The following is a 22,005-nucleotide window of genomic DNA, read 5'->3' on the forward strand; positions in this document are numbered from 1 at the left end:
AGATGCCAAGCTGTCTAAACCCAGCAAAGGAAAGCACCTGAGCTTGGGCTTTAAGAACCTGACCAGTCTTTTAGTAATTAATGGGACTTGTCACATGCTTGAAGTTAAATCTGCATGTAAAGTACTGGGTGGGACCAGACTCGCAGGTTTGGTACTCAGCATCCTGCACCGATCCCAGTGAAGTCACTGGCCTGCTTGATCCATGGTATGATAGGACCTATGTGCTGCTTTATGGAAGAAAATGTTAGCAAAACCCAGCAAAGATATTATGGAATATAATTACGTAAAATATGGGTTTTAAACCCCTATTTATTAAATTTTATTGTTCTCCTAACACATAGCAAATTAAATTGATTTGTAGCATGAAATATTTTAATATTTATAGCAGGTGTTATTTTCCTGGTGCATAATATAACAGAATGAGCAATAAATGTTAATATAACGTTCAGTTTCAACTCTTACAAGCTTTGTAGAATTGCTGAGAGTAGAATGGAGAGAAAGTATGATGACTTCCCCTCCCACATCCCTGTATCAACCCTCCCTGCTGGAAGTTTTCATTCTTCATTCCTATTCTGTAGTAAACATTTTACAGCCTCATAATCGTCTCCTACCTGAGAGATATTAAGTACCTTTTTACTAGATTATGATTAATTTCAATATTCCCTGCATTTTTCACTTGATTGACTAGTAGTTTATTACAGGTATTTTATTCTTCAGGATTCTGACACCATTGGTCTTTGCCATAGCATCCCTTCCCAGTAATGAACTCCATTGGGGAAGGAGATTTGATGCAATACATTGGAATAGGTGGATATAACTTTTATGTGCAATGCCTCCTAGACCAGAGATCTCACTGAGGTTGCACTTGGAGCATGGTTTCCCTTAAACAAACCAGGTAATTTAGGTCTGGGGCCTTAGCTGTTGTAGGTTGGTAGTTCTGATAAAGACAACAGCAAGCAGTGATTTCTATCAGCTAAAGCCATGGTTCTTGATGTAAGAGAAAGGATGAAAACGTTACCTCTCTTGATGGAAATGATATCCTTCTGAATGCATGTGATTGCCCTTGGCAAGTGTGTGGTTTATGTCTTAGGAAAACATATGGTCATGATTAATATCCTATGCATGTCCTAAAGAGTTGTAGTGAAAATCCTCTTGTTGTTGGCCTAAAATAAACAGCATTGCATGATGGGAATAAAAGACAAATTTTCAAAGCTGGCTCGGATAGAGTGCTAAAACTACATATAAACACTTGCTTCAAGTGACTCATTTCTTTGTGTTTTTGAGGGATGGCGAATGCTTTTATCTTCTCTTGATTTCCTTGTTGCAGTGTCTGTAAATGACACAGTTATAGATATGTGCTACTCTGACAAAGTGAGGTTCGTGGTTACAGGAATTTCTGCAGTGATGCTAATTTGTAAGTGATGCTACGGATACATCTGCCATGTAATGCTCATTGCCTAAGTGAGGTAGCAGCACGGCGGGAGAACTGGAAACACAGAGGCTGTATTTGTGAGCAGTGATATAAACCAGGACACTATCAGCAACAAAGACATTATTAACTAAATCGAAAGGACTGAGGATTAAGTGCTTTGTGCCTCTGAAGTTGCTATACCAGGGCTGGCACTAAATAAACTTACAGTATATTCTTCCAGGGAGCTTTCTGCTAATATCTAAGTGGGAAGAAAAAAAAAAAAAAAAAAGAAAAAAAAAAAAATTAACCTTTTTCTGCTGAAGATGATGCCCCAAGTATATCTGAACTCTCAGCAAGTGCTACAGATGGAACAAGAGTGCATCCAACTTTTTTGTTTTGCCTTTCAATCCTGAATCTTAATTAGTTCCCTACTGCTTTAGTACATGCACAACATTTTAATAGTCATAAGGACTTACTCCAACCCACACTGCCATTTCCACTATTCCCTCCTTCATACCAGTAGTGATTCTCTCCCCCCTACCCCTCCATATTTAGGAATAGTGTAAAGAAAACTAAATAGCCAAGCGTGTAGCTGTAGATTGATGAGGTTGTCACACCATTCTCTTCACCGTTTTCTTCCAACCTGCACTGTGCTCTAATAGATGGATGATTGCTGGGGGAGAGAGAGACTTAGCAAATCCCACAGCCAGATGTTCAGGGATGGACAGAGCGACCTTCTCAAGGAACCCAGAGGACTATAGCTGTGTCCTTCTGAGGGAGAAGGACAGCCAGGTGCCTCTGGCTGCCTGTGTTTATCTCTCATTTCAAAAGGAGCACAAATGGACTCAGCATGGCTGCAAGGATGGATGTTTTTCAGTGCATCGCAGGAAATGACCAGTCATCCGTCTCTTCACTGTGGAGTCTGCCTGCAGCCATCAATCTTGTAGCCCAGCATGGCAGCTCCTTTTGGCTTAGTTTGGCTCAGTGTTAGATGAACAAAGGGAAAGCTGAGCAGAAGGAAAGGAGAGAAGAGCAACTATTCTCTATTCCACTTTGTTTCCCCCTTGCATGGCTCTCTCTCTCTCTTCCCCATTATTACCTATTTTCGCTGTATTTTGTAAGGTGTGGAAATGTATATTTTTCAGGATCTGCGAGTTTACAGCATTTCTCTCTGTTAGCAGAGAGGATAAAGGAGAGGGATATTGAAAAGACATGATTCAAGGCCCAGAGATTCCCTTTTTCCGACTTTTCTGTGGCAGTTTTCAGAACAAGCATGCTCTAGTTCGCTGCAGCAGACAGGGAGAAGGAATATAGCACCTTTCCTCCATCTTGCTGGTTTTCTGCCTTTTTTTTCCTAATTCCTTCCTCACTGCCACATTAGTGTTTTTAGGTGTGTACTTCATCTCTCCATTCCTGTTCTATTCAAAAAGCAATCAACAGAGCCACATGATGGGACTTTCTGGATACAGGTGTGTGCTGATGCCCAGAGCCACGATGGCAGCTCCTGCTGGCAATGAAGCTCGCTTGGGTCAAACCCTTGTGACGTAACAGCATTGGATTGTGCAGGCTTTGCATGAGCTGCCTGACCTCATCCAAGCACCTGTGGTTCCTTCTGTGAAACCAGAGGTCATGGCAATATCTCCACTGGTATTCAGCCTATCAGAGGAAAACACATTCAGACAGGCCTGTTTGCACACCTAGCACTGAATTAGCAACTTTCAGCACTGAACTCAGATGGGCCAGTTTTTGCCTGAAATACTCAGATTTGATGTACTTTGAGCCAGGCTGAAAGGAAAAAACATGTGTGAATACACTGCCTGCTGGAATCCCATAGCTAAGGTCTGCTTTTTTTCCACAGTGAGCTGTAATGTTGTTCCTTATTCTGTTTTCCCCTAATATTCTTGCCTCTGGATATCATAACACTTCATGTTTGGCTAATTCTGTAGAAGGCTTATGTACAGATAGCATTGTTCCCCTTAGCACTGCCTCACTGTGGTGTTTGATTGATGCATTTAAAACAAAACCAAAAAAAGTGTGATTACATTTACCTTTTAATTCTCCAGGTTGATCACGATGATCTAAGCATCAGGCCTGACAGAGCCAGGCTTCCCTGCAGAACTGTGGTAGGAGATTTCTCTCTCCCAGTTTTCACTGTAGGAAGAGAACTGAGATCTCCCAGGCATAAAGAGGGACCAGCTAAGCACTGGGGAAGAGCAAGGGAACTCTGTAAATACTGGACACAGAGATCTCTGAGAAATCTTTACCTGCTTTCAACCCAAATGTGCCATCTGGAGTGAACAGACTTATGCCAAGCTGGGGAAAATTTATACCATCATGGACTTAAAGAGCTGCTTTGCAGTATGTGCTGAGGTTGTTGTTGTTGTGGTGGTTTTTTTTATTTGGTTGGTTTTTTTGTTTTTGTTTTTTTCTTTTTTCTTACCATAAACTTAAAGGCTAAACCCTCAAGGAAAACATTTGTTTGGTGAAAACCAGTTTCTCCTCTCCCACACCTTGCATAAGCAGGGTTTACAAGTGGGCACAAGACCTTTCTGAGTGGGGATATTCAGGGAATTCTTTTGTATTTTCTTTACGAAATGGATGGCATCCTTTTCCAACCTGTGCATTTAATTGTGCCACTTCTGAATGAATGGTCATATTTTCTGCTACTACTCATTTTGCCTCCCTGCAAATTCTGAAAAAGACAAATCTTGTTCACGTTGTCATGAGACAGCCTACCCCAGATGGCACATCTGTGTCTCGGGATGCCCTCTGGCTGGCCTGTTGGCAGGCATTCCCGTGGCTTTGAAGGTCACCTTGTTTACACCTTGCCTTTTTCCCCCTCCCTATTCAGAGGCTTGCTGAGCCTGCAGGCTGGGCTTCACCATCTGCATTTTCTCTGGTGCCATTAATCTTCCTGTTTACCATTCTGTTATTAATTCTAGAGTTCACCTTTTTGTCTAAACCCTTTATAGGCGTCTTGAAATTGCTTGCCTTTTTGTGGCAAGAGATCTGAGCATCTCAGAGATAATTTGCTTTGTTCTTTCCCATTTCTGAAAGGATACCTACTAGCATCTCATGCCATTTTCCTATTACAAGCCTTCCTTCTTATAATAACATTTTTCACTTACATAGCTTCATCTGTTAGACGTATCTTAACATAGGAGTAAATATTATCTTTGTCCTTTGGAATTTGTGAATTGGCCACTAAAATATGATATCTGTGGAAATAGTCCTACTTGTTCAGTGTTTTTCTTGGCTGGAAGGAAAATATGTTCAAATTTGTCTTTGTGAGAGCCTGTAAGACCACCTTGCATTTTTTGGTGCATCTTATTTGAATGCCTGAACGCCTATGAATATTAAACACGCCTTACCAAACCCCAGAGGATAGGTGAAGACTATCTCCATTCGACAGATGATGGAAAAGCAGAGAGCGCCTCTGTTAGAATTTGGCTCAGCATCACTTGGTGGGACAGCAGAGATGCCAAAGGCAGCATCAGGGGTGGTTGCTCCCTATGCCATCCCCAAAATCATTGCCGCTTTGCTGTGGCCTTTCTGTCCTCCGTTGGTTTATGCAGTTCAGCGCTCGCTGAGCCAGGGATGCTGGCCCAGGTGTGCCTGGCATGGCTGTTCCTCAGGGATGGCCGTTCCTCAGGGATGGCTGTTCCTCAGGGATGGCTGTTCCTCAGGGATGGCTGTTACTCAGGCATGGCCGTACCGCTCCCTCAGGCATGGCCGTACCTCAGGTAAGGCCATTCCTCAGGCATGGCTGTTCCTCAGGCATGGCCGTGCTGCTCCCTCAGGCATGGCCGTTCCTCAGGCATGGCCATGCTGCTCCCTCAGGGATGGCCATTCCTCAGGTATGGCCATTCCTCAGGCATGGCCGTTCCTCAGGCATGGCCGTACCTCAGGCATGGCCGTTCCTCAGGCATGGCCGTGCTGCTCCCTCAGGGATGGCCATTCCTGAGGCATGGACATTCCTCAGGCATGGCCATGCCACTCCCTCAGGCATGGCTGTTCCTCAGGCATGGCCATGCTGCTCCCTCAGGTATGGCCGTACCTCAGGCATGGCCGTGTTGCTCCCTCAGGGATGGCCATTCCTGAGGCATGGCCGTTCCTCAGGCATGGCCGTGCTGCTCCCTCAGGCATGGCTGTTCCTCAGGCATGGCCATGCTGCTCCCTCAGGCATGGCCGTACCTCAGGCATGGCCGTGCTGCTCCCTCAGGTATGGCCGTACCCCAGGCATGGCCGTGCTGCTCCCTCAGGGACGGCCGTACCCCAGGCATGGCCGTGCTGCTCCCCGGGCCTGCCCGGCGTGCAGTGCGCTCCCTGCCCGCATGCCGGAGCTTTGCAGGCCGCACACAGGAGCGGGGCTGGGACAGCTGGCATCAGGCTGTGCTGCTCAGAGCCCTGCCACACCCCGGCTGATGCCTTCGGGTGAGCGGCTGTCTCTGCCTGCTCCCCAGAACTCTGGGTCAGCAAAGCCGCCATGCCGTGCGGGGCCGGGCAGAGCTGAGCACACACCCCCTCAGAACGGAGCACCAGAATGCGCGGAGCAGGTTCCCGAGAATCCCTGCAGGACTCAGATTGGCTTTGGCAGGTTTATCAGCTCTGGCTTAGTGCCGGCTCTGCTAGGCCTGGACTGAATTAATTGGGATGCTTGTGCACTGCAGCTGAGAGATAACTGCATTACAGAGATTTATCTGTTACTAAAGGTATCCCCTCCACCGTCCTCGATAAGGACGAGAAGCTAGGCAGAATCTCACAGAATTTGCAGGAAGGTTGGCATGGCCGGCTCTGCACATGGTTTATGTATGAATCTGCGCGCCGTACGAGCGTTTTTATTCGGTTCTGTCACATCCAGTGCAGTTGCTTGTGATGGAGGTCCACTCCCTGCTACCCTTTGCAGTGTGTGCAACGTGGGTATGACCATTTCGCCTGTGGGGAGGGGCGGACTGGTGTTTGCTGATAACCGTCTGGTTAATTATTTAATTCTGGTGCTTTGGAGGGTTCAAAATGCCCATCATCTATCTGTGCGAGTGATTCTAGATGACCATTTACAGATAGACAGCCCAAGTTATTCTCTTACTCCCAACAGACCAGAAGCCCTGTTAGGGTGACACGATTCCCAAAGGAATAGGCTTTTTTACTTAATATTTTTCTCTAAATTCTCAAAAGGTTATCTTGCCTCTGTCCCTTGATAGTGCCTACAGTGTTGCTGCAGAAGTCGTGGTGCAGTGTGAACCCATCTAGAACACAAATGCAGGAGTGACCAGAACACAAATGAGTGCTAGAAAAATGCTATTGAATGGAGATATTTCTGAATGGAGACGACTTCAGCCCTGAGGGTAGTTACTCAATCCAGCATTTAGTCTGATACTGTAATTTGGCAGTCTTTGAGAAGCAGGTACAGCTTATTATATCTGACAATGATTTATATCTGTGCTGAGAAATAAATCTGTAGAAAACTTCCAAGAGACAACTGACAAGAGGGCTGTTTTGTTTGGGGTTTTTTGAGAGAGAGATTTTATAGAGGCATTCTAGTCTGCCAGAGAAATACAGCTGCTTGTAAAGTCCACAGTTTGATAGTGTGTTAAACTAAACAATGCTTAACCTTACGTTTAAGGGTCTCTGCAATTTTCTGCAGCCCTATTTCTCCCTCCTGCTGCCTTGTAGCCTCCTGGGACATATTTTAACTAGGGACTGATAGAAGATTTCCATTGAATCCCAGTCTTAAAACTCAGAGTTGTCCTCTGATATTTCTGCAGTTATGACCAGGCTAAAGACTGAAAGTGTACAGTCCCACCCATATCAGATCTTCCTCTGTCTTCACTTACTCCCCCTGCCCTCTGCCCTCCCCCAGCCTCATCATGAAATTAGCAGCTTTCCACGAGGAGGTGCTAGGAAGACACTGTGATTTTCCAGTCACCCCGTGGTCTCTAGAGCAAATCTCAGTAGTGCCTAAAATTTCAAACATTTGCTAAGATTAATTTCAGAGCTTTACAGGATAGAGAGTCCACTAAACTATTTTTCCCATTCAAAATGGTTTGTTTCTGTGGAAATAGATACTCTCATGCTTTCAAGTGGTCTTGTTTCTAGAAGTGGTTTATCAATTGTCTTTGGCCGGATTCTTGTTCTCACCACAGCCCAGTTTACCTTGAGAGTGCAATAACATACATGAGGTTTAGAGTGGGATTGGTGGGAGAGACAAAGAATTACTGGAGTAGCCTTACAATCTCTGGTACAGCATGGCTGTATTGCAGCTTGGATTAAAAATAAAGCGAATTTGATGTTTACTACACCCTAGGGATGTTTGTTTGGCTTTATGGACTCATTGTGAGAGTCTGTGTTATCAGTAATCTGCCCCAGGGGAGGCCCATGGCTGGGCTGCCAGGAGGTTCTGTGGGCCATGTTTGTGCACAACTGTCAGTGACAAGTTTGCTGCAGATGGATGCTGAATTGCAGGAGTGTTGGGAGAAAAGGGTGGGATATCAGGGGCCGTGGAAAATCAGCATTAAATCATAATTGCAATAACATGAGCATCTGCCCCTGGGATAGCAGGACGTGGTGTAGTGAAAGAAGGGTTTTGGAGATCTGGACCTGCGGATGCTGTGCTGTTGTGCTGTGCTGGCAGGGGCAGAGCTCTGCCTTTAGTATGCCTGGTTCTGGTCACTGCTGTGAATGTATCAGTTCCAAGGACACTAACAAGTCACCGTACTGGCCATGAACACAACAAGCAAACAAGCAAAGGAGAGTCTGGTTGTGCATGCACAGAAAAGCTACAAAATGCAGCTATTCACGTAAGGCATTGTCTCCCCATTCTTTCTTAAGGGATTCCATCCCCCTGCCCCCACCCTTTGCACTCTAACACTATATTTGTGCCTTGGAGATGTGGAGATGAGCATATGATGGATGGATGGATGCTGCTTGTCTGGGTTTTTCACCACCATTTCCCCTGGGGCACTCTGTCTGCTGGCAGAGAGCACCATCCCAAAAGATGGTATCTTTTGCAAACTCGACAGCTAACAGACAGCTTTTCTCTCTGCATATTTCCCCAAAGAAGAGCAGGCTTAATCTGGTTTTTATATGGCATATTTCATTATAATCTTTTTGACTTCCTATGTTCCCAATACACCATAATAAATAAAACGCTGGGGGTGGGAACAGCAGAGATGCTGAGGCTTCACACTCTTGTGACACTGATAGATTCTCATTTTAAACTGTCATGGGATTTAATTGCTTGCTGAGCCACTGCACTGCACTTTCAGACACATCCTGCCACATCCTCTTAATGAGCTTAGTGGCTGCATTCACTCAGCAGTAGTTCTGTTTGCTGTGAATTAGGTGGCTTTTTTAGACCACCTATATGATTTTAGAGAGGTAGTGGTTATTAAGGTAATATCTTTGGATTTATCCATGCTAAACAACACTTCATGGACTCGTAACATACAGTTTCCTCTGGCAATTTTTATGTTCCAAAAAAACGGCACCAAGAAACAAAAATGCAAGAATCTATGTGCAAAGTCAGTATTTGTCTAAGAGGGATTTTGGAAGCTGGATTGCTTTGGTTTGCATAGTAGCTGTCTCTGGCATGATAGATCATGCTGGAACTCACCCAATAAGTATCTCTGTTCCCAATTAGAACTGGAAATGGAGCTGCTTACGAGTGCACAGAGATGATGGTTTGGGTGGCAGCTGCTACTGTGGAGATGGAAATGATCCATTGTAAAACAAATACATTGCACTGTATAGAAAAAGGGATGATTGTTTTTAATTTATGTTTCAAAGAGACACTGAAAAGTTGCTTAGCTCTCAATGCGTTGTAAACCAAATGTAGCTTACTTAAGGACAGGAATCTGCAGCTATTTTGGCAAATCAGAACTTGAAAAAGCCCACCATTTTGTGGGATTTGTGAAATTGTGCTTCTTTTGGAGGCAGCAATTCAATAGAAAACAGATACAGGAATGACACTGGCATGAGTTCTTGTTCAGATTCTACCACTGCAATCTCAGGACCTTAATAAATAGAGAGGTTGCTGCACTGAGCTGGTAAGCAGAAATAACCATGTTAATTTAATCACTATGGAAGGGACCCTGCCAAGTTAAGAAACATAAATTTTAATTATATGCACACACACATATATTATAATATATGAACAATATTTAGCTGTGATACCTAGAATATGATGGTTTACTAAAACAGGAAGAATTCTTAAAAAACATTTTTCATTGATTATTTTTGTTGATTTGACATTTCAATTTTGTATAGTTCTAGCTAGTTCTTGTATCTGTTACATTAACCGTGTGCTATTGTATTTGTTGTATTGCAACCATTGTATTGTATTCATATTCCTAATCAAAAGGAAATTTATCTACAAACCTTCTTGAAATTTTCATATAAAAGAGTAAGCTTTTAATTACAGTGAATTTACTGGTAGTTATTACTGGTAATAAAGATTATGTTCTCTGAAATTGTAATGTTTGAAGAAGAGCTTGTGATACAAACTAGAAGTTACAAGGAATTTAGAACAATTAGTGGGTAGCAAATGCTATTACCTATATTTAAAAAGGATTTGGATGTGATTCAAAGATTTAAAGACACATAAATTCTACATGAACATCTGAGAAATTGATTGAAACAGTAATTACATATAAGCAGTAAAGCACCTGGGAAATGATGGTATAGGAGGTTCTAACCTACTACATTATTTCCTACCAAGGAAAAGCATGCCTCACTACTTCCTTAAATTTCTTTACAGGATATGTAAAGAACTAATAGTTAGGGGGGGGTTGACAGTTTTCTGAAACTTTCTGAAGACCTTAGTTATGTCCCCAAAGAGAAACTAAGAATTGTCTTGGATAACATCTTTTGGAATAAAACATAATGGAAGAAAACTTTCCTTGTAGATAAAGGCTTACAGCTTAGTGCTTGATCCAGTGTTGTATTGTGCACTAATGAACAAGCTGCAGAATGGGAATACCTTGCCAACTACAATGATTTGCACATAATATATAATAATAATATATAATAATAATAAAAAAGTTATTGAGAGCAATCATGGCTGGAAAGGTCTGTGCAGAGCACTCTGGGATGTGAATGTGCTTGGGGAGTAGGCAGAGGGATGGGCATTTTAATATGGTACCTCTGTGTTTGAATGTATTCCTTATGGGAAGTTCTTGTCCCCATTTCAAGATTCCTAATTCTTCTGCTTAGTAAGTAATTTGGCCATTGAAAGACACAGCCTGAGGAGTAATCTAAAGAGTATTGTAATTCATTTCTTTAAATGGGAGATGTGGTTTCATCTGAAAATGCCAGATGCAGTACTGGTCCATCTTGGGAAGACTGATGTATAATAAGAGAAAGTTCAGAAAGGTTTGTCAGGACCATATGGAAAACTTCCTCCAGCAGAGTAATGGAAAAGATTGTGGCTGTTTATCCTTGAAAGGAGAGGAATTAAAAGGAATTACAAAAATTGTGGTCAAGAACTTCTATTTTCCCCAGCAAGAACAAGGAGGCTGGCAATATAGTGAAACACTCTTTTCAAATTATAGTTTAACTGTTGAACTCTATCAGGTGGGAAAACATTGAGGGAAAAATGTATCAAAATTCAGAAAGGGCTGGGCTATTCTGTGTATTTTTAGAAGAGACAGATTTAGGGTAACTGGAAGGGATACTACATTTATGTCTCAGGATGAAACGCAGTATTAGGGTCGGTAAGTTCTTTTGCATTTCTCTCATGACAGACGTTTATAGCTTCTTCTGCAGCATGGGAGGTGAATGCATAGTGTGGTATGAGCAATATCAAAACAGAGGCGAGCACAGGGGCACAGCTTAATTTCTTAGGCCCAGAAGAGTCTCCCTCTGGCCTTGTTTGAAGCTTCAGGCACTGGCTGGTACCTCCATAAGCAGGACAGTGAGTGGAACAGACCCCACCTTACTTCCAAATAGCAGTTCCCATGGTCTGGGGAAAGCCTTGATCTTTCACATGAAAACTACATTTTATTTTTGAGTTGGCTCCTCAGTTTTCTTTAGGGTACTGGCATAAGAGTAAAAGATACTTTTCTTGCTTTTGTGGGAAAATCATGGATAGTTAAATAGGAAAGAGAAAATAAGGGTTTTCATAAAATTAATTTAATGATCCCTGGTAGTGTTTAACTATTTCTGTAGGTTAACTGAACTATTTTTTAGATTTTAGAAGACTTTCATCTGTGGGGATTCAAAAAGGGGTTTGGAAACATAATTTTCCTGTCTTCATTACTGTACCCTTTATAGACTAGCCATTTTCCAGGAAGGATTGAATTAATTACAAAGACTAATTCATTACAAGGGGTTGTCTTTGGACCTCTGAAGGTTTTTAGGCTGTAAACTTTACATTCCAGATAAGATAGTGTCTGCTTTTTTCCCACTTTCTAGAGCTATTTAGGAATTAAATTGCATTCATAGAAGCTACCAGTGGAGAAGAAAATTAAGAAGTTGAATGCCATCAAATGGCAGTCAGTTTAGTGGGTAAATGGGAAGCAGACATTGAGTTTATTTTCACTGGATGCCCAGCTCACTAACTTAACTTCCTGGTGATTCAGTCTCCCCATCAACTGTGAATAAAAATATTACCTTACAACGCCTTGTCAGTGGGATGTTAAATTTAGTAATTAGAAAATGCTCTGAGAGTTTTGGATGAAAAGTTCTCCTGGAGTGTTGTTGTTGGGAAGTAGCAGTGCCACACAGAACCACCATGACTATTAAAGACAGCTTCCTGTTTTGACCTTAAAACCTACCTTTCCCTCTTTTCAAACTTAGATTTTGATATCTCTGGAACAAATGGGGAGTAGTTCCACCTTCATATATGTTCTACTACTCTCAGCCTTTCCTTGCTCATTTCTTTTTCTAATGCATTCATTTGCTGCATGTGTTGGTATCCAGAGAGACAGGCGTAGCTTGTCACAGTGAAGACATGTTTGTTTCCAATGCCCTGGAGCTTGCTTGAAGCTTTTTTGCTTGCTGAATGTATGATGACCCCTTGGGGTTTGCAGTCCCTCAAGGTTCTAAATACAGAGCAAGTGCCCTTTTGCACCCAAGCACAGGACTTTGAACCCAAGCCAAGCCCACATCCAGAGATGATTATGGAGGTTCTTCAGTGACTTCAGATTCAAGCATTGGGATTTGCACATAAGTCAAAAATCCCTTCTTTCTATTGAAATATTTGGACCCAGAGGGAGGTACTAGGAGTTCATACAGGGAAATTCAATCTGAATGATTCTCTTTTGACTTTTCTGTCTTTTTTATAGCTCAAGCAAGGGAGAAGTTGGGGAAGGGGCCATAATGGGGTGGGTATGCAGAGCTTAATGCTGAAAACAGAGGCCTGATTGAATAGAGCTCCTTGTGATGAGAAGGGGGATCAATTCACAGTTGACCCCATCCCATTGTGTGGGTTGTCCTGGGAGTTTCCTTTAAAATCCCAGTGGTTTGGTTTTTCTGCATGGTTTGTACCCAGCCTTTCCCTCCATGAATAGAATAGCTTCTTCCTGGAATTTTTGCTGGATTTTCTGTGGTTATTGGCTGAGCTCTCTCACTTCAGAAGACTGGAGCAAATACATTGTGGAACTACTGATCAGGGACGCTGAATCATTTGCTAACTTAAAGTTTTTCATACATAGAACAAACATATTCCTGGGACGCAAGTGCCCCCATGAAACAGATTATACTTTACTGTCCCAGGTGGTTTGCAGGACTGATTTGGGACTTCAAGAGCACATGAATTTCTGCCCTGCAGAATGTACAGCTCATGGTGACAGAAAGGCAGGGAGCTTCAGGCAGACTGGGGAACGAAACACAGTTCTAAAGCATAAGTAGACAGAACTGTGAATCAAGGACACCAGATGCTGATTTGTAAGCATTATTTTGTACATTATTACTTGTAAATATACTGGTCTAGAGAAAGGAATTCATTTTACAAGGGAAGGAGTACTTGAGGAATCGATACTTGGCAGTGTCAGGTAAAGACATGTGCAGGATGTTTCCCTGCCAGGGGATTGCTCTAAATGAGCCCCTGTATGAGTGGGGTAGAGGCTAGGGTCTACAAGGAAAACTAGATTATTGCCCAGATATATTTTAATATCTTGCTAAAGTTAAGGCGCTGGATTTGCCTGTTTGCTGCACTGCCTCATAATCTAGTGGCCGCATTTGAAAGGGTAATAAAGCTCTGTTCCTTCACTTCTCCAGCAGATTGCATCAAGCTTCCTCATAAATCCACAGTGTCTTTGGGGCTCTGTCCCCAGCCTGTTCCCGAGCCAGCTTGTGGCTCTTCCTGCAGTTACTGGGTGCTGTCCCATTTTATGGGCAAGATTCCACCCTCATAACTGTGTTTCTTTGCTGGTATCGCCAGCTGGAGCCAACCAGAGATTTTATCTAGTCAGTATTACAGGAAAATTCAAGACACATCTCTTTGTTTTTCAATGTAAGGTCTCAGCATTGGCCCCCCACACAAGCTTTGTGTTTTCCCACATGTGGAACATGCCCTGGTGTAGGAGAATGAGGATTGAAGCTGTGCTATATAAACTGTGCCAGATGCTAAATTGCATTAAGCTACTTTTCTTCTTCAGGAGATCAGATTCTTCATATTTGTTATTTCAGTATCTTAAAAGGTCCTGGTTTTGTTCTTTATTTGAAGCATAGGGAGTTTACACAAAGGAGAAGGATCCCCCCCCTCCCCCCCAATTTATTTCCTCCTGATGAAATATATCCAGCCTTTTTTTCCTGTAAGCAAGCACAGCAAATTAAAAGATACCAGTTTTTCAGTAGGATAGAAATTAATCATATATGGAGTTTCTCAGTGGTTAAATGAACTTGAAGAGCTCCCCTTCAAGACAGAAACAAGTTTGAATGTCTGTTCATCATCTGCTTGACATCTCCATCCTTCTTCTTGTTAGCTATTTGGGGAAGACACACAGTGAGTGTGTTTTGTTTTTCAGAAGTTGATCTGCCTCTGAAAAAAGATGGGTTCACCTCAGAAAGTACAACTCTGGAAGCCTTGCTGCGTGGAGAGGGAATAGAGAAAAAAACAGACACTAAAGAGGAAGACACTATACAAGAAATCCAGGTAAAGGAGAGCCCCATGCCTTGACATCAGGGCTGGATTTTACAATCTAAGTCTAGCAGTCTTTTGTCCTGTGGTAGAACAGTGTATCTGTTGATAGTTGTGCCATTCTACTGCCAAATTGTTATCAAAGCTTTGTGCTACACTGTGATGCTCAAAATTATGTCAGTATCTCACACACGTCTCCTGTCACAAGAATCTTTGTTGTTTGACTATGTTCTGCACATGTCCTGTGTTGGAATTTATTTTGCAGCACTGTGAGATAATTACATTAAAAAATAAGAAACTGAGCTGGATCCCAACTATAAACTGAATTTTAATGGTTCGCATTTAAAGTGAGTTTCACGGATTTCAATTTGGATTCACAGCTGCTGTAGACTAACATGTGTCATTGCCTGTTTTTGTTTGTTTTAATAGTAGGTAGCCTTCTAGAGGTATACAAGAAAAAAAAAACTTAAAAATTGTAATCTTAAATATCTCAGCTATTATTAGTGATGCAGTATGAGAAATATTGCCTCTTGACGTGCATTAAGGTTTGAAAATTGTCAAGATTCCATTTCATCCTTCAAAAATTAAAAGCCGAAGCACAGTTGTAGGTCTGTTATAGAAGGAATTCAGGTAATATAAAGGGTTCTTGTATAAGTCCATGTCACTTTTAAAACATCTTAAATCCCTAGGAAAGTGGGCCTCTCCTACAGCACATCTTTGGTGATGCTAAGCACCATTGTGCCATGAGCCTTTTTAGGGATTTTTAGAGAGAGTCATTAGCAATGTGTCAAACTTGGTAACTCTGGGTGAGATACAAAATGTTGCATCTGTATCTAAAAGCAGTCAAATTTGAGGGGTCAGTCCCATGCCAAATGAAACAGAAAAACATAGGCATCAAATCTGTATTACCTGGAGCTCAGCCTTACTGCTCTATTTGTTGGAAATTTTACACAGGTAAGGGCAGCACAATCGGGTCTCCCATTCCCAGTTACACAGGCAAAAGAGCACTGTCAGAGAGGAAGCATGCCATGCTCATGGACTGGGGAAAAGCTTGGCATGAGCTCTGCGTTTGCTTCTTCAATAGTATATCTGGGACTGTTAAGCTGAGAGCTCTTGCTAAAGGTCTGTTTTTACCTGCTTCCAAGGTCGCAAGAAGTCATGGTGTAGCATTCTTATGAAATTGACAACTGCCTTTGAATGTTGCTGTTTGATCTGAGCTCCCAAATTATCCCCAGCAGCAGTCTGAGGAAAGAGACCTCAGAGTTAGTGGAACTGACATAAATTCATGCACTGAAGAGCAGGGAGAGGGTGCAAAAAAATAGAACAGATTTTCAGCTAAACTGCTGTAGCTGTGACCTGTCACCTGGATGGTAGTTTGATTAGAACAGATGCAAAAGCTGTGTCTTGCTGCTTTATTTTATGCAAGCACAGCTTATCTGGATTCTGTCTGTAGAACAATGATTGCCAAAGCCTTCACTAGTAGGCAGCTTTCAGTGTGTACTTTGGCACCTGGCAGCTTGACTGCACCAGATCAAAATCACAACCAGTGCCTTTATCGGTATGACAAATAAGAGAGCGCAAATCTCTCTTTTGTTCCTTTGCATGCTTGTCTGTGCTGTAACTCTAAAGGGCCCAGCCTCAATGGTGGTGAGAGTGAGCAGGTGAGATAGCCATAATTGTAATTCCCATCTCAGTGCATAGGGCTGGGAAACTGTTTTGAAAAGTCATAATAGGAAAAGAAAAGTTTCTCTGCTAAAGCATATAAGGGTTCCCTGTGCTAAATAGATGCAGACATTGGGACCTGCTGTACAGTTGGTATGTAACAGGATTGACAGTTTTGCCCTACGGTAAATCGGTATTGAATGTGTGTCTCCATTGTTTGATGGAGAAGAGTTAGAGTAGCCTTCTGACCACGCAGCAGAAAGGTTATGCCCCTTTTATCAAGGATTAAAGTAATTACTCTGGCAGTGTCACCAAATTCACACTGACATATTATCTCTTTCCTAAATTGATGCTTCAATTTTAAAGCAAGAAAGCAGTTCGTAATATTTCTCTTAACTCCTGTGTAGTACTATTGTTGTAAATTAGCTTCTTTCCCTCCCACATATGATGTGGTTGCCCCTGTCTCATTGGGAGTTTTTAGAGATACTTTAAGATATGAAGCAATGTAAAAATACAAACTCATATCAGTAAGTTTGCTTATTTTCTTACATACATTCTTGCATTTCTTACAGTCTCCTCATGTACAAAAATTTTCTAGCACTTCAGTCCTAAGATGAAGTCAATTAATGTATACAGTTGTATGAATTTTGAAGAAATATTTTATGTATGCAGAAATGGAACCTGCTTACTTTTTAGACCCTCTAGTATTTAGTACCTCCAGTATTATGTGAAATTGTATTTCACGATGGTCAGAGCTCATTAATAGCCTCCTGATAGTCAAAAATAGAAGAAGCAAAAATTAGATGAAGACTTGATCTTTATCATGTGCTACAACTTGTTTGTAATGCACTGACCAGTATTAGTCTTGGAAATTTAGCTGATAAAATAAGAATAAGCTTTTGTAACTGGTCTTCTAAATACAGACTTTTTGAAATGTGAAATTTCTGTTGTATTCTTTCCCACAAATTCAGAATTTGGTGCTTGAGGTATGTGGAAAGGAGAGAAAGAAACTGATTTGCTCCTGTTCCCTCTCTGCTGGCTCTCAAATAACTTTTAGGTAGAAATTAGAGTGAAGGGACAAATACAGTAAGACTGAAAAACATTCCTATCAGTTTAATGTCACTATTGGAATCTGCATCGTGGCTTTAATTTAAATGAATGTTGGCATGGCAAAGGTAAGTTAGGTAAATTCCAGATTAGTCCCTTGCAAAATGGCACAGCACGATAAGTGGCAGGAGTGCCTGGGGCCAATCTCTGTATTTCTAGCAGACATGCCACGGGTTGAGGGAATTTCAATGGGACTTCTTCCCACATTAGTGTTGTGATGATTTGTCTGGCCTTTTTCCATGTGATGCCTGATTTGTTCACGTTTTCATGCAGGACAGCCAGCCTGCGTTTGGTTCTGTGGAGGTTACTTTTCAAAAGATCAAGTGAAAAGATTGAAATTTCCTGGACCAGGCATCTCACAGTTATGTGAGCTGATGAAGTGTTGTTCCTAATAAATAATTAGTTGAACAAATTATTGCTGCTGGTGCAATAATTGAGATGAGACCTGTAATTCCTCAGCATTCTCATGCAACAAACTTCCTGCTTCCAGATTAGAGTTGTAACTGTGGTGCAAGCCCTTAAAATCATGGCTTTCTAGATCCATTGTGGAATTTATGGAGGAATTTTCTCTATTTTTGGTAAAGAAAGAAGATTGTGAGCTACCAAGGAGAAAAACACTGGTTTTGTATTCCTAAAGTGAACTCTCAGCATTAGAATAAAACAAAACAATTTAAATTGCAGCAAATGAAAATAAAAAATCCAGGCAAACAAATTCCCAGACAGGCCCTGCAGTTATGCATACTAATATTTGTGTTGTCTTGGAATATTGGTGCTCAGTGATGCCAGTATTTTTTCTTAGGAGCCTTTTTATCATGGTTGACTGATATCAGCAGTATTTTTTAGTAGGAATTCCCTGGAGATCTTAGGGTGGAAAAGAGAGCAAATTTTGCTTTGGTAGAGAGAAGCAGGGCTACTAGGATCTGATTTGGCTTTATATCAACTGTAATAACCCACAGTCATTGTGACAGAGAGCAGCAGTTAGTTGTATGTGTCCTCATTTTTTATTCTAACCATTCCTGTTTATTGTTCAACCACAGAGGGTTTTAGAAAACGATGAAAATGCAGATGAAGTGAACGAGGAAGAAGACTTGGAAGAAGATATTCCAAAACGAAAGAACAGGCCCAGAGGACGGGTAAGTGGAGAGTTTATTGGAATGGAAAGGAAGGAAGCAAACCTCTGCTTTCTAGTGTGTATTTCTTAAGTGTATTATGTATGCAAAGTATTCATCCATGTATATATGATAGTGATAACACTATAGGTAATTTTCAGTCATATGTAATAGATTTTAAATATTTTTTCAGTTTATTTTTGTGAATTGCTGTGAAAGAAAAGGACTATTTTGAGAGTAAAACTTAGGGGGAAATTTATTTTAGTGTTATATTTACAGTTGTAATGTAAACTGTAATAACTGTGATGATATCCTGCTATTACAATGCTCCTTAAAAAAACATTTACTAATTACAGAAAAGCAGCAAATTCAGTCGTGACAGCCAAAAAAGTATTAATAAAAGTAACTTGAATTGTGTTAATAAGTTTTGCAGCTTTCTCCAGGGTAGCATTTTGTGGCTGAGGCTGGCTCTCTTGAGCCCATGGCAAATCTTCCATTTGCTTAAAAAGGGCAATATTTTATCCTTAGGGGACTCTGTGTCCCTTATCTTACCTGAGATGTCTTCACAATTCATCGGGGTACCAGATAAATAATGAGGCCAACATTTTAAACTTGGAATCAACGTTTTCAATTGTGGGCCCATAAGCTAGGCATCTGAATAAACATGAACACAAGTCTCAGAAGGTTTGAGCATTTTCATCTCTCTTTGGCTCCAGTGGATGCTGCAGGGGCACAGGAGCTCTAGAAGTACCTTTTGATGTGTTTACAGAAGTCAAGCAAGAAGGGCCGCATTTTAGGCCAAATGAGCAGAATATAATAGCTTTTGAATAAGAGACATGAAACCACATTGAATACTTGCAATGTACTTATGCATCAGACCCTCTCTTTTGGTTTCTTCTTTGGTTGTTGTGTTGTTTCAGTTTTCTGCTCCTCTTTATTTTGGAGCTTAAGTCCTTTAATATAAGATCAAAGCACTTTAATAATTGGATAAGTATATATTTCACCTTCCTTATTCTCAAAATCACCTGAACCAGTTTCTTTCTTTCTTTCTTTCTTAGCCAAAGACCCCCACCTGGAAAAAAATTTTCCAGAAAAATGTAAGTTTCAGAAAATTTGTATGAACCAGTAACCAAAACCAGGAGATAGAATCAATACATGCACATAAGCTTGACTGTAGCGACCAACTAATATTCCAGGCTAACGACTCTTTTCTAATAAGTTGCTCTCATGTAAATTGCACAATGCTGGTTAGGGTGAGTGTAAGGGAGTGAATACCTAAAAGAGATATACTGCTCAGGAGACGGGGATTTGGTGTATTCATGTGTCTCAGACCTATACAGAGTCCTGAAGTTAGTGTTATGTGCAAGATTTTGCTTCCCTGTTCAGGAAAACGTTACAGAATTTCTTCTCTGCTACTGTAAGGAAAGGAGTTGGAGGGTGCTAGATGTCCCATTCATTTTGAAGCATACATTTATGGTTTCTTTTCTGCCCTAGAACTTGGCCACTATTAAGTACAGGAGGAGCAGGATTGCTTGCTTTTTTCTTGCAACTAACTCCTGCTCTGCTAGTGCCCTGGCTTCTTTCAGTGCAAAAAAGAGAAGTCTCAGTAATGCTAAATATGTCAAGCAATTTTTAGTTTTATTCGATGGCATCAATAACCAAAGCAAAATGTGGCAGAAATTAGGATTTTAAAATTAGGGCCAGGTTATCTAGCTGTTGAAAACTGGTAAGCCTGAATTGCAGCTGGTCACAAGTGCTTTGCCAGTTTTCTAAAGGCAGCCCTTTTCTAGCCTGACCCAATATAGGAAATTGAGGCTAAGGATTTAGAATTAGGGACATGAAACAAAATTAGGGTGACATGAAACCTGGGAAGCTCTTTGTTTCTGGGAAGGACTCGGTTAGATATTTCCAGAGGGCAGAAGGGGGGAAGGACATGCATAGGAAATAAGATCCTGTGGAGTGTGACCTTTGGGGATTCAGAGGAGTGAGAAGAACTAACAGCATAAATGCAGGATTAATGCAACAGCATTACTGCTCTGGACTTTCCAAATTGCACATGCCCCTTCCTTTCCCTACAGCATGATTTTATTTTTAATCCTGGACTCACCATCTGTCCTTTTGGCTACTCTCTCTGACTGCTTCAGGGCTGCTTCAAGGCTGCTGGGCCATGGGTCCAGGCCTCACACGTCAAGTCTTGCAGTCTTTGCTGCATCCTGTCAGGAGAATAAAGGCAGCTGTGGATGACTGAATTCAACAGCCTGGAGCACAGACAGCAAGCGTGGGGCATTCAGTTTAGTGCCTCTGGGGCAGTTGCTTGGCTTCCTCTCCTCTCAGGGCCAGCCCTGAAATCACAGGGGCATAGGAAGGACACTGAAGGCTGAAGAGGTAGATTTACAGAAGGAGATTTTTTAGTGTCTTTGCTGGACAGTGGCAACGTGGTAGGAGCTGGGCTGGGTAGTTTGCTAGGAGATATGAGATGTATGCAGCTGCAACTGTGTAGATTGTCTGCTCATCAGCTGTACAACCCATGGAACATTTTCAAAGGCGCCAAGCACATTTAGGAACCCAAGTCCCATTGAAAGTAATTGACTTGAAAAATTTCTCCCTCTGTGTTCGTTGCATGAAAAAGTGTATCTGACATGTGGTCATACCATGAATGCTGTGCCCCTGCACTTCTGTAGAGAACAGTTTGAAAGGAAACAACTGGCTGTAAGACTAGCAAAATTCTGAGCAACAAACCTTAAATTAGCATCATATTCTGAAATGTACCTATGTAAAAATAGTACCTTCTTACTCAACAGGTATGTTCCCAGTGTGTGAATAGAGTAAGAGCCACTGACTAGTGACAAATATAAGACATTACATCTGTTTCATTGCCCTGAAAAGCCAATGCAGCTGGTAAGATAGGGATATTAGATCCCAATCCGGGTACCAGCAGAAATATTTATAAGGGCCAATCACTTGCCTATGTGAAGACTCCCTGATGAGTTGAGGGTTGTGGAGGAGCTGCCATGGACTGAAATTCAGCTTGCAGCACATGTAGCAGTAGTGAGGGAAGAAAAGAACTAGCCTGGGATTGATTTCATTGCCCAGAGGGGGTTTAAAGAGCTGGCAGTCAGGAAGAAAATAGTGTAGACTAGTAAGATGATTTTATGCGATATGGTCAGTAAAGAAGCTTCCACCAAACAATTGTTGCTGAGGCCATTTCTAGGGTGAAACTGCTTTTCAGTTCACCCTTACAAATCTTGCTCTGCACATGTGTTCTGGACTGCACAGAGGTATTTGCAGAAGGCAGAGTTATCCTTGTCATACATAATAGTATTTACCCCATCCAGATTGCTGCAAATCCATGTCTTTCCTTTGGGACTGTGTTAAGAGTTAGACTTAAGCAATCCCGGGGAAATAACATGTGAAGCTTTTATAAATCCCTGTTTTGACAGATTTTGTCAGGCCAGTGTAAAACTGTTCCTTATTACTTCTCTTCAGATATCCAATGGAATACAATTCTAATAGTGCTAGTTCTGTTCCAAGCTCATAGTAGAGGGATGGAGTTTCTACAGCCCCTTTATGGCTGCGTGCGAATATTCTCAGGATTTCTACACCTTCTTCAGCTTTTCCTAACAAAGCTCTGTCCCTTT

At 41.7% G+C, this 22,005-nt stretch overlaps 1 protein-coding gene across 11 annotated transcripts in view; it reads left to right on the plus strand.

The window, feature by feature from the left end:
• Nucleotides 1-22,005, plus strand: part of DPF3 (double PHD fingers 3) — a 156,401-nt gene that overhangs the window by 82,515 nt on the left and 51,881 nt on the right. For 6 of the 11 annotated variants that reach the window (XR_009207916.1, XM_058420866.1, XM_040066257.2 and 3 more), the window contains exons 4-6: nucleotides 14,377-14,504; nucleotides 18,296-18,391; nucleotides 19,426-19,464. Coding sequence is in view for 10 of the 11 variants with exons in the window: in XM_058420866.1 (XP_058276849.1) it covers nucleotides 14,377-14,504; nucleotides 18,296-18,391; nucleotides 19,426-19,464 (263 nt within the window). In the remaining variant the exon portion in view is untranslated. The remainder of the gene's footprint in view (nucleotides 1-14,376; nucleotides 14,505-18,295; nucleotides 18,392-19,425; nucleotides 19,465-22,005) is intronic. The other 5 variants (XM_058420867.1, XM_040066259.2, XM_058420869.1 and 2 more) reach the window with 1 other exon arrangement.

The sequence above is a fragment of the Hirundo rustica genome, chromosome 6 (genome assembly GCF_015227805.2).
Source record: "Hirundo rustica isolate bHirRus1 chromosome 6, bHirRus1.pri.v3, whole genome shotgun sequence".
NCBI classification, from domain to species: domain Eukaryota; kingdom Metazoa; phylum Chordata; class Aves; order Passeriformes; family Hirundinidae; genus Hirundo; species Hirundo rustica.